This window comes from Myotis daubentonii, chromosome 1 (assembly GCF_963259705.1).
Source record: "Myotis daubentonii chromosome 1, mMyoDau2.1, whole genome shotgun sequence".
Classification (NCBI taxonomy): Eukaryota; Metazoa; Chordata; class Mammalia; order Chiroptera; family Vespertilionidae; genus Myotis; species Myotis daubentonii.
Genome location: NC_081840.1, coordinates 100,613,547 through 100,632,035, shown reverse-complemented (window position 1 = coordinate 100,632,035; position 18,489 = coordinate 100,613,547). Strand labels below are relative to the sequence as shown.

Sequence of the window (18,489 nt, the reverse complement as noted above, 5' to 3'; positions counted from 1 at the left end):
AAAGGCCCTCAAATGTTATGTTCTCTCAAGCTTCTGTGCCTTTGTACTATCTATTTTTTTGTTTTGTTTTGTTTTCATCTCGTCTCCATCTAGCTAACTCTTACTCCTTAGCTCAAGTGTCAGTCTCCAGGAAGCCTTCTTTCTCTCCCAGGTTGATTTAGTTACAGCTTTCTCACAGCACTTACCACAATGGATGGTAACTGTTTTTGTATTTTTGATATGGCCATCTTGTGGCTCTGGGCGCCACCATCTTTGAGGGCGTGGCAGTCAATTAGTATATTCCCTCCTTATTGGCTGTGGGCGCCGCCATCTTTGCGATGGCGAGAGGGTCAATTGGCATATTCCCTCTTTATTAGATAGGATTCAAGTTAGAGTGCTTAATACTTAGAGCAGGGGTCCTCAAACTTTTTAAACAGGGGGCCAGTTCACTGTCCCTCAGACTGTTGGAAGGCCGGACTATAGTTTAAAAAAAAACTATGAACAAATTCCTAGGCACACTGCACATATCTTATTTTGAAGTAAAAAAACAAAACGGGAACAAATACAGCATTTGTATTTGCATGTGGCCCACGGGCCGTAGTTTGAGGACCCCTGACTTAGAGCATTAGTAATTGGGTCTTGATCCCTGTGAAAATTTTGTGAAAGTTTTAGACCTTTTTCTTAAATGATGCATATACATGCACAAATTTTGTACCAGTTTTAATCCATCCATTGATTTAGGTAAGAATCCCTGATATAGAGTGTCTTTCTCATCCTTAGGCATAGGCTGTTTGTCATTATGGCTATCTCTGTGTGTTTTGACACCTGTATTTCCTTTCTGCCTCTGCTTTGTTGCCCTGCACAGTTTCAATTTTGGCATTTTTTAATAGGCTTGATTCCTAATTCTATCTTTCCAGTTTCTGTGCTCACATAACCAGTACCCATCTTCTCAGATTAATGGTGTTACTTAGTTCCTGTATCATTGAAATTTTTTTCTCTACTTCTGATACTAAATTGAGGAATGTTCTTACTGACCATCCTGTGCACACACTTACAACTGTGTAATTGATGTTTTTGTTGAGACACAACAAAGAGCTTTTATGAAAAGATCAGACTTGCATATCTAAGGCAATCTAACCTATGCTTTTTGAAAGAATTATAGTAAAACTTCATGAGTGTTTCTCAATTTCCCGGTATACAAAAAATGTGGGTCAGCAACAGTATGCCATAGATGTGAGTTTATAGATGTGAGTTTTTATCAGACCAGACAAAACTTTCAAACATTACCTTTTAAATATTATTGAGGAAATGTTTTGTATTGTGTTTATCTCCCATACAAGAAATATTTATTTTTTGTAATTAAAATACATGGAGAAAATAGCTAAGGTGTCAGTTAAATATAAATAAATTTTGAATTAGGAATATTTTGTATGTGTGTATGTGTTTCAGCTAAAACAAAATTGACTGCTCTGTCATGTATATTCAGTGCTTACTAAAATTGATGGTTACCATAGGCACCAATTCATTTTGATTAAATTCATTTGAATATAGGAAGCTAAAGCAATGAGGAAGTGCTCTTTAGTTCTACCTGAAGTAATTTTAAAATAACATTTAACTTGAGCATAGTGACTTTTACCTTCATAGGGTTTGTTGATTAAAGCTATGTCACTATTTTTGACATCAACTGACTAATATATCTAGTTTATCCAGGGCCCAATTTACCATCTTATAATATGTTTAATGAAGCACATACTGAATTTTTTATGCCACATTAAGGCTAATTCTATGCATACTGCCATTACTTTTGAGTAGTTTAAATACAGTGGCTGCATTTGTTCTACCTAGATATTTTTACATTTTGACAAAGTGGGTTAGTATCTTAGATAATTTTCAGACTATATTGTTGTAAAGTAACAGCAGAATAATTCATTTTTGTGGTATTTTATCATAACATTGTATCACTTTCTTGGAACAGAAAGTCACAAATAATTTTTCCAGTTCTGACTTGTAGCATTTATATGGAAATCTAATTTGATAGCAAAATACTTTATAGGGCTTCTATGACTTGAGAAGAGGAAGTTTTAAATTATAGAATTAATGAAAATAACAATACCAGATATCAAGCTGTATTACAAAGCCACTGTTCTCAAAACTGCCTGGTACTGTCACAAGAACAGACATCTAGATCAATGGAATAGAATAGAGAACCCAGAAATCGACCTGAACCAATATGCTCAATTAATATTTGACAAAGGAGGCAAGAACATACAATAGAGTCAAGACAGTCTTTTCAATAAATGATGCTGGGAAAATTGGACAGATACATGCAAAAAATGAAACTAGACCACCAACTTACACCATACACAAAAATAAACTCAAAATGGATAAAGGACTTAAATGTAAGACGGGAAACCATAAAAATACTAGAAGAATCCAAAGGCAACAAAATCTCAGACATATGCCGAAGCAGTTTCTTCACCAGTACATCTCCGAGGGCATTGGAAACTAAAGAGAAAATAAACAAACGGGACTACATCAAAATAAAAAGCTTCTGCACAGCAAAAGAAACCATCCAGAAAACAAGAAAGCCCACTGCATGGGAGAACATATTTGCCAATGTTATCACCGATAAGGGTTTAATCTCTAACATTTATAGGGAACTCATACAACTTAACAAAAGGAAGATAAACAATCCAATCAAAAAATGGGCAAAGGACCTAGATAGACACTTTTCAAAAGAAGACATTCAGAAGCCAAGAGACATGAAAACATGCTCAAAATCACTAATCATCCGAGAAATGCAAATCAAAACAACAATGAGGTAACATCTCACACCTGTCAAAATGGCTATCATCAACAAATCAACAAACGACAAGTGCTGGAGAGGATGCGGAGAAAAAGGAACACTTGTGCACTGCTGGTGGGAATGCAGACTGGTGCAGCCACTATGGAAGACAGTATGGAGCTTCCTCAAAAAGTTAAAAATGGAACTCCCATTTGACCCACTGATCCCACTTACAGGAGTATATCCCAGGAAACCAGAAACACCAATCAGAAAGGATATATGCACCCCTATGTTCATAGCAGCACAATTCACCATAGCTAAGATCTGGAAACAGCCTAAGTGCCCATCAGTAGATGAATGGATTAGAAAACTGTCGTACATCTACACAATGGAATACTATGCTGCTATAAAAAAGAAGGAATTCTTACCATTTGCAACAGCATGGATGGAACTGGAGAGCATTATGCTAAGTGAAATAAGCCAGTCAGAGAAAGATAAATACCACATGATCTCACTCATTTATGGATAATAAAGACCATTATAAACTAATGAACAAAAATAGATACAGAGGCAGAGCAGCAGTAAACAGATTGTCAAACTACAGTAGGAAGGCTGGGGAGGATTGGGGGAGGGGTGGCGTGGGTAAGAGATCAACCAAAGGACTTGTATGCATGCATATGAGCATAACCAATGGACACAAGCACTGGCGGCGGGCGGGGGGGGGGGGGAGGGGGCAAGGGCGGCGGGTAGGGGAGGCTGGGGGAAGGTCAAGGGGGAAAAAAGGAGACAAATGTACTACTCTTTGTAATATTTTAAGCAAGAAAAAAAAAAGTTATATTTTTAACACCTTGCTGGACTGGCTATTTCGAGGCAGAACTTGCCTGTGTAGCTGGCTGCTTTTCTTTTAGTAGTTTTGGCAACCTACTGTTTCCCTTATTGTTCACAGACCAGTGTTTTATTCTTCAATAATAGCTCAGCTGTAGATATGCTGTTGTACTAATTATCTTGGTAAATATGATGCCAAGAACCAAAAAAGGCTATAAGATGGATAATATAGTCCGTTGTAACTTTTTGCCTTTCCCTATATTATATATCTTTTTAAAAAATCTTTATTGTTGAAAGGATTACATATGTCTCCTATTTCCCCCCTTTTACATCTTCTAGCCTGCTCCCACCCCCCATCCCGGGCCTTTACCACCCTATTATCTGTGTCCATGGGTTATGCATATATACGTACAAGTTCTTTGGTTGATCTTTTCTCATCCACCCACCCTCTGTATTATATATCTTGAAGTTACAAATATAACCACTCTTTACTTTCACAAAGCATTCTTACTAAAATTCCATGTTTTATTATTTTTGTTGGATTATATGTCTTGAATCTGATGCGTCCTCTCCATAGAATCATTGTTTCTAGTGATAACTGCTGTTTTGGTATATATAAAGATTTAAATTTCTAAATAAAGTGATCCAAAAGAGGTCTAACTTTGTAAAGATTGTCTGTGTTACATGTTATTTGTGAATTGTCATTCAGATAACAGAATGTATTTGCTTGAACCTCTATCCAGTCATAGTTTTTAGAAATACGGGTAATTCACCCTAACCGGTTTGGCTCAGTGGATAGAGTGTTGGCCTGCAGACTGAAGGGTCCCAGGTTCAATTCCAGTCAAGGGCACATGCCTGGGTTTCGGGCTTAATCCCCAGTAGGGGGCGTGCAGTAGGCAGCCAATCAGTGATTTTCTCTCATCATTGACGTTTCTAACTCTCTCTCCCTCTCCCTTCCTCTCTGAAATCAATTAAAAATAAAAAGAACATAGAATATTTCTCGAAAGAAAGGAAGAAAGAAAGAAAGAAAGAAAGAAAGAAAGAAAGAAAGAAAGAAAGAAAGAAAGAAAGAAAGAAAGAAAGAAAGAAAGAAAAAGAGAGAAAGTGAAAGAGGGAGAGGGAGGGAGGGAGGGAGGGAGGGAGGAAGGAAGGAAGGAAGGAAGGAAGGAAGGAAGGAAGGAAGGAAGGAAGGAAGGAAGGAAGGAAGGAAGGAAGGAAGGTGATTCAAGTAAGGGAGGAAGAAAGATGGGTGATTCAAGTAAGGGATTGGTTGACCAGTAATTTTTTTATTCTGACTTCTTTTTTAGTTCCATCAATATAATTAAACCAAGAAACTTCTTTATACTAGTATCTATCAATATATGTAACATCTGTCTATGGTGAAGCTTTAGCAGAGGTTTTGTGGTATTTTTCCATTTGTTGATGGTATAAATTGATTTGAGAAGTAGTGAAATCAAAAAATAAATTGGGACCTAGCCAGTTTGGCTCAGTGGATTGAGTGTTGGCCCATGGACTAAAGGCTCCTGGGTTTGATTCCAGTCAAGGACATGCACCTTGGTTGCAGGCTCGATCCCTGACCCTGATTGGGGCATGTGCAGGAGGCAGCCAATTGATGTGTCTCTCTTACGTTGATGTTTCTCTCTCTTTGTCTCTCTCCCTCCCTCCTGCTCTCTCTAAAAATCAATGGAAAAATATCCTCAGGTGAGGATTAACTACAACAAAAAATTTTTTTTTAAAAAAGCTTACTTATATTTTGTGGGTTTTCAGATTGAACAGTTACATCTGAAACATTTATAAAATCCTCCAGGGCTGGTAAAATATCTTTTTCTGCTCATTCTTCTTCAGAATCACTTAACACTGTCAGATACTATCACATTTCTCTCTTGCCTTCATGATAGTCTAATGTCAGACTCATTACTATCTTCTGACAAAGTACTATCTTCCAGCTGACTACCGAAGTCTGACAGATGAAGTATCTGCACATAATTTACTTAAATGGTCTTCTCTGCTGCAATGTGGTATTTTAAAAAGAATTCGATGTATTTTAAAGAATTAGATATATTTTTTGTCACATCTCTGAAAATACTAATGAGTTGAGAAAAAGACCTGAGTTAACTTCTGACGGGTCCACAATGTTTGGACACGAAAACACAAGTATACTTGTGACTGGTCAGCAAGGTGTTAAAAAGAACTAAACACAATACATACAAACTAATCATTTCTTTTAAGCTAATTTTTAGAGTATCATCATTTTGATCCAGTCATATGTAAAGGTTTGGACGTCATTGTCTATATGAATGATATATATATTACTTTGTTCCATAGGGTCAAGAGAAATATGGATTATTAAATGTAACAAAAATTACTGAAAATGGAAAAAAGGTTCGGTAAGTACACACATAATAAATGTTCTGATATGTTTCATCTGATTGAAATAAAGAAAACATGAATTTAATTATATGCTAGTAGAAATGTTTAAAAAGTCTATAAGAATTTCAAATAATATATTTTCTAATATAATGTATGTATTATTGTCATGAAATGTATGAAATTTTTTCTTTGTCTTGACATATTAAGGTGAAATTAAATTAGACGTGAAAAGGCACAGGATTCTGAGCAAGGATTAGCTTTATTAAAATTTTTTTAGTAAGTAATAAATGCACATGACAAAAAAACAAAGGTATGCACAATATTTAATCAAAAGTCAGTCACCCAGCCATCAGTTCCTCTCCCCAGAGGCAACAAGCTAAATCTAATGAGATGTACTATTTTCCTTCAGAGAAAATAAATATATATTTGTATGTGCATAGATTAATTTTTAAGTACAATCTTTTGACAGTTTATCTTGGACATGGTTTCATTTCTTTGCATGCAGAGCTGCCACATTGTTTGTGACTGCTGCATAGTTACATATTGTATGGCTATATCACAGTTCATTGAACTATTCATTATTTGCAAGTATGTAAATATGCCTATCTATTGGTAGACATTTATGATGTTTACATTTTGTTGCTATTACAAACAAAATTATACCTAGTGTCTTGCATAGTTTATTTTGTAAGTATATAAACAGGCCTATAGAATCTTATTTTATAAAAACCTTGTGTGTAACATCGCGACCAAGGCTCGACCAGCCGGAAGGAAGTCAGTCCTGCAGGGGTTGTCTTAGAAACGGCTGCACCCTCCTGAGCTGTTTCCCGCAAGGGCGGCGAGGTTTCAGGCAGGATCCCGCCCTTGGGGTATGGATGCATTGAGTCCTGGGTCCTCTTAGCCACAGCTGTGCCCTTCCTGAGCTATTTCCAGTAAGGGCAAGGTTTGAGGCAGAAACCGGCTTTCGGAGCATAGAGGCACTGAGTCCTGGGTCGCCTTGCCAAGGGCTGCGCCCTCCCCGAGCTGTTTCCTGGGAGGGCGAGGTTTGAGGCAGGAACCGGCCCTTGGAGCGTGGAGGCATATCTTTATAAAGTTTTAATACATTATATTAGAGGTCATGGTAGTACTGTTTTACCCACAGCATCTACAGGAATTGCTGCAATTTTACTTCTCAGTGGAAGCACCTTTCATTCCCAATATAAATTACCCATTCCACTAAATCAGCGGTTCTCAACCTGTGGGTCACGACCCCTTTGGGGTTGAATGACCCTTTCACAGGGGTCGCCTAAGACCATCAGAAAACACATATATAATTACATATATTGTTTTTGTGATTAATCACTAGGCTTTAATTATGTTCAATTTGTAACAATGAAATTGGGGGTCACCACAACATGAGGAACTGTATCAAAGGGTCCTGGCATTAGGAAGGTTGAGAACCACTGCACTAAATGAAACTTCAATTTCTAGACTCGATATAAATAGTGAAGTTGCTAAAACTGTTAAAAAGGCCCAACTTCTCATTATTGATGAATGTACCATGGCATCCAGTCATGCTATAAATGCCATAGACAGATTACTAAGAGAAATTTGAATGTTGTATTTGGTGGGAAAGTTCTCCTTCTTGGAGGGGATTTTCGACAATGTCTCAGTATTGTACTTCATGCTATGCGATCGGCCATAGTACAAACGAGTTTAAAGTACTGCAGTGTTTGGGGATGTTTCAGAAAGTTGTCTCTTACAACAAATAGGAGATCAGAGGATTTTGCTTATAGTGAATTGTTAGTAAAACTTGGAGATGGCAAACTTGATAGCAGTTTTCATTTAGGAATGGATATTACTGAAATCCCCTGTGAAATGATTTGTAATGCATCTATTATTAAAGCTACCTTTGGAAATACTATGTCTATAGATAATATTAAAAATATACCTATACGTGCAATCCTTTGTCCAAAAAATGATCACATTCAAAAATAAAATGAAGAAATTTTGGATATACTTGATGGAGATTTTTGCACATATTTGAGTGATGATTCCATTGATTCCACAGATGATGCTGAAAAAGAAAATTTTCCCATCAAATTTTTTAATCGTATTACTCCTTCGGGAATGCTGTGTCATAAATTAAAATTGAAAGTGGGTGCAATCATCATGCTCTTGAGAAATCTTAATAGTAAATGGGGTCCTTGTAATGGTACCAGATTTATTATCAAAAGATTATGACCTAATATTATCGAAGCTGAAGTATTAACAGGATCTGCAGAGGGAGAGGTTGTTCTGATTCCAAAAATTGATTTGTCCCCATCTGACACTGGCCTCCCATTTAAATTGATTCAATGACAGTTTCCCGTGATGCCAGCATTTGTGATGACTATTAATAAATCACAAGGACAAACTCTAGACAGAGTAGGCATATTCCTACCTGAACCCGTTTTTGCACATGGTCAGTTACATGTTGCTTTCTCTCGAGTTCAAAGAGAATGTGACGTTAAAGTTAAAGTTCTACATACTTCATCACAAGGGAAATTAGTCAAGCACTCTGAAAGTGTTTTCACTCTTCATGTGGTGTACAGGGAGATATTAGAATAAGTTTAATCACTTTATCAGTCATTGTTTGCATCACTGTTCTTTTTATATCATGTTTTTGTTGTTTTCATATCATGTTTTTGTCATTTTTATATCATGCCTCTGTTGTTATATCCTTTTGTTACTGTTTATTTATTATTAAATTTATATATTATTTTCATATACATTTACTAATTTCCTTTCATCTCGCACACTTCTATTATAGAGAAAGGGCAAATAGCAATATTAAAATATTTCCGCTAATTAGTTCCCTTTTAATGTGCACGGATTTCGTGCACTGGGCTACTAGTAAATTTTATAAAAGTGGAATCGCTAGGCCATATTCAATGGTCATCTTCATAGTGTTCCAAATTATTCTCTAAATCATTGAATCAGTCCATACCTCTCAGTAGCAGTGGATTTCTCCACACCTTTACAGTTTAATATGTTGTCAAATTCTTTGATCTTTGCTTAAAGAGATTAGAGAGAAAATGGTATTCTTTATTTGTCTTTGTGTGTGTGTGGGTGGGGGGAAGAGTGTCATAAGTCATTTGTATTTTTATTGTTGAATTGTCAGTTCTTACCTTAGTTTTTCTCTTGAGTTGTTTGCTTGTTTGGTTGATGTCTTTGTAAACTAAGTTGCATTTTCTCCAGTTTTTAAAAATTTGTAAAATGCTATGATTTTATAGTCCAAATGAGATCAGTCTGTTGTTTAAGAAAGGTTTAAAATCTACATGTAGTTGAGCTTTCAAATCTATGTGGATGAGCAATCAAATCTCTGTTTATATTGAACTTTCTTTGTCCAATATTAGTATTGGAAGTTTTTAGTGCTTGAAAATAGCGTTACAAATACTGCAACTGTCTGTTCCTTAAACTGTTCTTCAGTACAAATCACTTGTAAATTGGGTCTTTATTTTTCTCTTTTGACTGTATTTAGTAAAAATAATTCTTTGGCCACTTGGTTTTTATTGTTGTTTTAACTGTGATAGTCTTATAGATTTTCTACTTTTTGGGGGAATACTTTTGTTGATTTATATTTTTCTAAGAATATCATCCATTTTAGCATCAAATTTACATAGAGTGGAAAAAATAGTCTTTGCATTTCCAGTATATTAGTGGTCCTCATATATTTTGATCTGAGGGACCTTTTAAACTCTTAAAAGTCATTAATTACTGCAAATAACTTACGTTTAGATAGTTTATTGTTATTTACTGTGAGAAATTAAAACAAAATTTAAGAATATTTATTAACTTTTAAAGCTAATGACCTGTTACCTGTTAACATGAATAACATCTTTATGAAGAAAACCCCCTGTATTTTCCAATACAAAAAAAAATTTCCATGAGAAGCATTATATTGTTTTACATTTTCACAAATCTTTAATATCTGGCTTAATGGAATATAGCTAGATTATCATATCTGCTGGTAGTCAGTTTGCTGTGACATTATTTTGGTTGAAGTATATGAAGAAAATCTTTCTTTACACAGATAAAGTTGAAAAAGGGAAGAATATTTTAATAGCCTTCTCAGATTATTGTGCATATTTTTTTCTGTTGCACTGAAACTCCACAAATGTTAGTTTCAATGAATACTGAAAAACCATGAAAATTCATGGGTCTGTGTTGCACTTTAAATGAATCTTTACCCGTGCATAATTTTATAGCATCTTATAGGTCATTTGGAAAATACTGGTTTAAGTTTACTGATTTCAAATGTTGACACTTTATTTTATTATATCAAAGAATCACAAATCAGAATAGTCGTAAGTAATGGAAAATGGACAACTTCACAGAAGCAGATATGCCAAGTTTTCCAAAATCTTTCTTTTTGAAATTTTAATTTTTTATTGTCAACAAATGTGTGTTATGTGCCATTGAGTCAGCTCCGACTCCTAGCCACCAAAGATGAATGAGTGATACCCATCATGTCCTGTCCACAACAGCCTTGTTCAGCTCATGTATACTCATGCCTATGGCTTCTTTTATGGAGTCAGTGCATCTCATATTTTGTCTTCCCCTTACCTGTGGTCTTCTACCTTTTCCAGCATTGTTGTCTTTTCCAAAGAACCCTGTCTTCTCATGATGTGCTCGAAGCAGGACAGTTTTAGTTTTGTGATTTTTGCATCCAGCAATGTCTCAGGCTTAATTTGCTCTAGGATCTACTTGTTCTTCCCTCTGGTGGTCCAGGGTATGCTTAGAGCTCTCCTTCAACACCATGTTTCAAGTGAATCACTTTTTTCCTCTCAGCCTTCTTCACTATGTCCCACTTTCACATCAGTACATAGTATTTGGAAATACGAGGGTGTAGATGACCTTAAATCTTGGTCTCTAATGACATATCCTTGCTCTTCGTGATCTTTCCTAATTCTTCATTTGCTGCCCTTCCTAGTCTCAGCCTTCTTTTCATTTCTTGGCTGCAGTCTCCATTGGAATTGATGACTGAACCAAGGTAAGCAAAATCTTTAACAATATCAATTTCTTCATTGTCTAGGTTAAAGGTGTATATTTCTTCTATAGTCACGATTTTTGTCTTTTTAATATTCAAATGCAGTTCTGCTTTGGCATTTTCTTCTTTGACTTTCATCAGAAGTTTCAAGTCATTGCTACTTTCCACCAGTAAGATGGTGTCATCTGCATATCTTAGGTTACTGATATCTTAAGTCATTGATATTTCTTTCATCAATTTTCACTCCTTCCTCTGAATCTAGCCCAGTTCTTTGTATGATATGTTGTATGTATAAATTAAACAAATAGGGAAATGAAATGCTCCCTGGCCTGACACCTTTGCCTATAGGAAACCATTCTGTTTCCATATTCTGTGACAGCAACTTCCTGTCCATAGTACAGGTTACACATTAGGACAGTCAAGTGCTGAGGCACGCCCATTGCTTTCAGAGCAGCCCAGAAGTTTTCATGATGGTCACAAAGACTTTACTGTAGTCTACAAAACATAAGACTAACCTTTTTCTGAAATTCTTTGCGGCACTCCAGTATCCAGTGAATGCTCACAATTAGATCTTGAGTGCTACTTTTATTCCTGAATCTACCTTGTACATCTAACATGTCAGTAAACATGTCATTTCAAACACATTTATTGTCTTTGAAATGAAAGAGATTTATTTTTGAGATAATGTCTACTTGCCAGATAATCAAGTCTGAGTAACCAGAGTGTGCCCATCAATCGTTTTTTGTGGTTTGTTTGTTTTTTTCCTGGCAAAAAATTGGGTTCCATGAAAAAATAAATGTGATTAATTCTGCTTGCAACTCATTCACAGAAGTGCTTTAGTCCTTAAAGCAGCTATTGTTAATTGTGTTCAAATTTCTATATATTTGTTCTCACATATATATTTATTACTTCTATAGTATTTTTATTTTGAAAATTAAGCTGAAGTTTATTTAAAGTGGAAATATATTTTACTATTTTTCAATGTAGGGAATCAGTAGATATTATCTAAGGACAGAGATTGAATATTAAAAAATTACAAATAATAAATTATGAAATATTTTAAGACATCCATACAAAACAAAATAGTAAAATAAAACAAAAATAAAATGACAGAACAAGCACCAAACATATCTATCATATCACAATTTCAACAAATGTAAATCAACTATACTCATTTATTGAAAGTAAAAGGTGCTCAGACTGAAGCACAAATCAAAACCTCAAAACCCAACTAAATATTATATATAAAAGAGACATCTAAAAATGATTCACAAAAGTTAAAAAAAGAAAAGCTTTTCAAAGATATGCAAAGATCAGGAATAGGGATCTTGATAGCAGACAAGTTCAATTCAGGCTAAAAGCATTAAGAATCACAAAGATTAGTACTTTTAAATGATAAAGCACAGTGAATAAATCCACTATGAATCTTAATCATTAAGACCAGCCATTCACCAAATGCATGAAGATCCATAGGCAAAAAGAACAGGAAATAAAAAGATAAATAGATAGAAACTTGGATATAGTAAACTTTTTTTTCTAATTTGTTTTTATTCTTGACACTATTACAGATATCTTCCATCCCCCCTAAACTTTTTTTTTTTTAATTTCTATATTGATTTCAGAGAGGAAGGGAGAAGGAGAGAGATAGAAACATCAATGATGAGAGAGAATCATTGATTGGCTGCCTCCTGCACACCCCACACTGGGGACGGAGCCTGCAACCCAGGCATTTGCCCTTGGCCGGAATCGAACCTGGGACCCTTCAGTCCGCAGGCCGATGCTCTATCCACTAAGCCAAGCCAGCTAGGGCCACCCCCCTAAACTTTTTTTGAAATTTAGAATATTTGTCTTTTCCCCTCTGTTTTGAGAAATATTTGCCATACATCACTGTATTAAGTTTAAGGCATACAGCAAGATGGTTTGGTTTACATATATTGTGAAATGATTACCATAATAGGTTCAGCTAACATCCATCTTCTCGTATAGATACAATAAACAAAAAAAGAAGAAAAGAAAAAGGGAAAATATTTTCTCCTTATGATGAGAACTCATATGATTTACTCATAGTTGTCATGTTGTATTATATGCATAGTACTTACTTATATTATTACTGTGAGTTTGTATATTTTGACCACCTTCCTCCTCCTACCTTGGTTACAGAAGACCAAAGAAATACCAAGCACACTTCCTAGAGAAAGGGAGGGACCCTGTTTATTAACACTAGTGGACTCCAGGAATAATTTCCAAATCAGAGTGAAGAAACATGCAGAGAACCTGTCTATATATATCCCGCTGGGGTCTTTGACTTGCAGATATGCCCCCTCCCCCACTTCGTGGCCCTGCAGGAAGGCCCCCAGGTGTCAGGCCGAATCCAATGGTCTGTCCTGGCACCAGCATAACAACCCTCCCCTTCCCCACCCCCTTGCAGGGCAGTGCATTGTTCACAGTTCCATGGCCTCTGCATTTAGATAACAAGTTCTGCAAGGCCAGTTTCCTCCTCACCTTCTGCCTCTTTTTCTATGAGTTTTGTTTTGTTTATAAAATTCCACATATAAGTGAGATCATATAGTATTTGTCTTTCTCTGTCTGACTTATTTCACTTAGCATAATGCCTTCAAGGTCTATCCATGTTGTCACAAATGATAGGATTTCCTTTTATTTTTTATGGTTGAATAATGTGCCATTATATGTATATAAACCACAACTTCTTTATTCATTCATCCATCAGGAGACACTTAGGTTGTTTCCTTGTCTGGGCAATTGTAAATTATGCTGCTATGAACATGAAGGAGCAAATATCTTTTTGAGTTAGTGCTTTTGTTTCTTCTGGATACATGCCCAGAAGTGGAATTGCTGGGTCATAAGGTAATTCTATATTTAGTTTTTTGAGGAACCTCCATACTGTTTTGCATAGTGGCTGCACCAACTTACAATCCCACCAGCAGTGCACAAGGTTTCTTTTTCTCCACATTTTGTTTCTTCTTATCTTTTATTTATTTGTTTATTTTATATTTTATTGATTTTTTTACAGAGAGGAAGGGAGAGGGATAGAGAGTTAGAAATATCGATGAGAGAGAAACATCGATCAGCTGCCTCCTGCACACTCCCCACTGGGGATGCACCTGCAACCAAGGTACATGCCCTTGACTGGAATCAAACCTGGGACCCTTGAGTCCGCAGGCTGACGCTCTATCCACTGAGCCAAATCAGTCAGGATGTTTCTTCTTATCTTTTGATGATGACCATTTAACAAGTCTGAGGTGATATCGCATTGTGGTTTTAATTTGCAATATTCCTAATGACTAGTTGAGCATCTTGTCATGTGCCTGTTAGCTTTTAGTATATCTTCTTTGAAGAAATGTCTATTTAGGTCTTTTGCCCATTTTTTTTTTTTTTTCATTTGGTTATATGGGCTTTTTCTGTTGAGTTATGTGAGTTCTTTATACATTTTGGATATTAACCCCTTATCAGGAATCTGGTTTGTAAATTTTTCCCCTATTCTGTAGGTTGTATTTTCACTTTGTTGATAGTTTCTTTCACTATGTAGAGCTTTTTTGATGTCCCACTTTTTTATTTTGTTGCTTGTGCTTTAAGTGTCATATTTTTAAAAATTATTACCAAGACTCACGTCAGGGAGCTTTATTCTATGTTTTTGTCTAGAAGTTTCATGGTTTTAGGTCCTACATTTAGGTCTTTAATCTATTTTGAGTGAATATTTGTGAGTAGTGTAAGCTTTGGATTTAGCTTCATTCTTTTTTAAGTATGAATATTCAAGTATCCCAGCACCATTTATTGAAAATTATTTTTTTCCATTGAGTATTCTTGTCAAATATTAGTTGACTAAGTAGTAGTGAACTTTATTTCCCTTTTCTTAATCCTTGAAGTTTAAGTAGATCTAAAAATAAATAAAATAATAATGTAGGTCTGATTGATTGATATTAAATTCTACACTCTGAAAATGGAGAATAAACCTTTTTTTTTGAGTGCCTGTAGAGTTTTCACAAAACTGGCCACATGTTTGGCTATACGGTAAATCTTAATAAATTTCTGTAGTAGACATATTTAACATTTTACTTTAACCTGTCAGCGATTGAATTCCCTTATAAGGTAAACAATGGTTACTTACCTCTGGAGTATGGATTGAATGAGAATAAATGGGTTTTCCTTTATATATTTCTATATTCAGAGTCCTGTAATTAGTACCCTATAAGCATAATTAGATATATAGTTATTCTGATAAACTATATCTCTAACTTCATTTATTTTGGGGCCTTTTTGGTCAGGTTGGGATAATGAAATTATTGTAACTTTCATTAGCTTTATATCCCTAATAAAAACAGTTAGAGTATCAATAATGACTGTAAATTTTGACAACATTGATAACCACTAAATAGTGTTTCATTTTTAAAGTTTGGTTGGAAAAACTAGGGAATTGAACTTTAATTGGTCATCTTTATAATTACAGAAAGAACTGGTTGTCTTCTTGGGCTGTGTTGCAGGGTTCATCTTTACTCTTTACCAAAACTCAAGGAAGTAGCACAAGTTGGGTAAGTATTTCTTTTCTTTGGAGGCTTTATGCATTCAAAATATGTCAATAGTATTGTACCTGAAGTTCATGAAGTATTCCATAGTCCTTCTAGCTATAGCTAATGTGAAAAAAAAGTAAATGAAAAAGATTAAATACTGCCATTTGCAATAACATGGATACACCTTGAAAATATCATGGTAGGTGAAATAAGTCTGATGGAAAGAGTCAAGAACCATATGATTTCATTCAAACAAATGAACAAATTAGACAAATAAACAAAAACTCATGACCCAGACAGCAGTATGGTGGTTATTAGAGGGAAAAAGAGGTGGGGGGAGGTGGAAGAGGATAAAGGGAGCCAAATGTATGGTGACAGAAGAAAACTTGACTTTGGGTGGTGAAGACACTGCAGTGTACAGATGATGTCTTAAAATCAAAAAATTATGTTTTATCCATTGAACTGAAAGGTGGGCTTACTATTGAGGCATGATAGAACAAATACTAGTACATTTCTTGATTCATGTTCAGGATGTTAAAGCTCTTCTCTATTTGTTTTTTTTGTTGTTGTTGTTGTTTTATTTTTTTTTAATTAAATCTTTATTGTTCAGATTATTACATTTGTTCCTCTTTTTCCCCCCCCATAACTCCCCTCCTCCCAGTTCCCGCCCCACCCTCCGCCCTCACTCCCCACCCACTGTCCTCATCCATAGGTGCACGATTTTTGTCCAGTCTCTTCCCACATCTCCCACACCCCTTTCCCCCCTAAGAATAGTCAGTCCATTCCCTTTCTATGTCCCTGATTCTATTATAATCAACAGTTCATTCTGTTCATCAGATTATTTATTCACTTGATTCTTAGATTCACTTGTTGATAGATGCATATTTATTGTTCATAATTTGTATCTTTACCTTTTTCTTCCTCTTCCTCTTCTTAAAGGATACCTTTCAGCATTTCATATAATCCTGGTTTGGTGGTGATGAACTCCTTTAGCTTTTCCTTATCTGAGAAGCTCTTTATCTGACCTTCAATTCTGAATGATAGCTTTGCTGGATAAAGTAATCTTGGTTGTAGGTTCTTGCTATTCATCACTTTGAATATTTCTTGCCACTCCCTTCTGGCCTGCAAAGTTTCTGTTGAGAAATCAGCTGACAGTCGTATGGGTATTCCCTTGTAGGTAACTGAGTTTCTTTCTCTTGCTGTTTTTAAGATTCTCTCTTTATCTTTTGCTCTTGGCATTTTAATGATGATGTGTCTTGGTGTGGTCCTCTTTGGATTCCTTTTGTTTGGGGTTCTCCGCACTTCTTGGACCTGTAAGTCCATTTCTTTCACCAGGTGGGGGAAGTTTTCTGTCATTATTTCTTCAAATAGGTTTTCAATATCTTGCTCTCTCTCATCTTCTGGCACCCCTATAATTCTGATGTTGGTACGCTTGAAGCTGTCCCAGAGGCTCCTTACACTATCCTCGCATTTTTGGATTCTTTTTTCATTTTGCTTTTCCGGTTGGATGTTTTTTGCTTCCTCGCATTTCAAATCATTGACTTGAGTCTTGCGCTCCTCTGGTCTGCTGTCGGGCGTCTGTATAATATTCGTTATTTCAGTCTGTGTATGCTTAATTTCTAGTTGGTTCCCCAATATAAGATCAAGGGTCTTATTAGTTTTCGTGTAGATCTCATTAAGTTTATCGGCAGCTTCTAAACAGTTCTTGAGAGACCTTAAAAGTGTGGTTCTGAACTCTTTATCTTCCATTGACAATTTTGTCCTGTTTCTTTGTCTCCGCATTTTGTTATGCTTCCTTGGTGCACCCCCTAGTGGTCTTTGTTCGCAGTCTTATAGTTAAATCTTTATTGTTGTAGCTAATTCCAGGGAGGGTTTGACCTCCAGGCCAAGTGGCTATGAGAATCAGCTGTGTCAGCAGTGAGAGAACTTCTGTCCTCTAGGGAGGTGCTAATCTAGCCTTTGCCTGAGGCTATCCGGCAAATGCCTCTGTGCAGGGCTTGGGCGGGGCGGGTCGCACAGGATCAACAGGGTGGGCCGGAGAGAGCAGTTATGGCGGCTCTCAGTCCTGTCCCCAGGGGCTCTGCCTCTCTGAGTCCCAGCACCCGCTGCAAAGCTCTGAGAGAAAGCTGCACTCGCTCTGACCGAAGCCAGACAGTCCCCCTTCTCCCGTTTGAGTCTGGGTCCCTAAAGACTCGCCTGTATCTGGAGCTCAGAGTCTGCGACTCCCTCCTGATTGAAAACGCCAACCGCGCCCTCCGCCGCCAGCCCGCTCCTCACACTCCGCACCTCAGAATTTGACTTCAGCACTGCGCCTCCTCTGAGTGTCCGTGTGCGTTTCTCTTTCCTCCTAGTTGTAGGACTTCCACTCAGCCAGCGTTCCTGTGGTTCTGGGTGATGTCCCTTCCGTTTTTTGGTTTCACTTTTGAAGTAGTTGTTCAAAGCAGCAAACTCCGGCGTTAACCTATGCCGCCATCTTGGTTCTCCAGAAATTTTTTGATATTCCTCTTCTCTATTTGTGACTTGGCTGTTTCAAGTATTTAATCAGAAAATAAGCAGTAATGTGCCAAGCTCCACCTTGAACTGACCCCTAGATACTAGTCAGTGATTCAGGTGTCCATGTCTGTATATAATGTCAGCCAGCTTTTAGAAGAGAAAGAAATGTCACCATTACTTGTAGCATTTTGGAACTTTTTGTATATTTGAGTGTTTACTATTATTACTCCTCAGTTATTTGTAGTATAAATTCTAAAAAGTATAATTTTTGACATAATACCTACTACTTTTTGAATGCTTAGTATGCATTAGTTACAATTAATTGCAATCGCAGAAACATAGTTTAAAATTCACCGACCTAGCCAGTATTGAAATTGTAAAATTCTTAATGAATTTTTACCTGTGGAGATTCACTGTTTGAATTTTTGCCTTTACATGAAATTTTATTAATATAATATTAGTAATCATTTCAGATCGGTATAATTAAAGTACAATCACAC

At 36.2% G+C, this 18,489-nt stretch overlaps 1 protein-coding gene across 12 annotated transcripts in view; it reads left to right on the top strand.

The window, feature by feature from the left end:
* Positions 1–18,489, top strand: part of ARHGAP12 (Rho GTPase activating protein 12) — a 198,214-nt gene that overhangs the window by 156,087 nt on the left and 23,638 nt on the right. For all 12 annotated transcript variants that reach the window (XM_059712575.1, XM_059712566.1, XM_059712539.1 and 9 more), the window contains 2 exons: positions 5,915–5,976; positions 15,436–15,517. In XM_059712575.1, the coding sequence (XP_059568558.1) occupies positions 5,915–5,976; positions 15,436–15,517 (144 nt within the window). The remainder of the gene's footprint in view (positions 1–5,914; positions 5,977–15,435; positions 15,518–18,489) is intronic.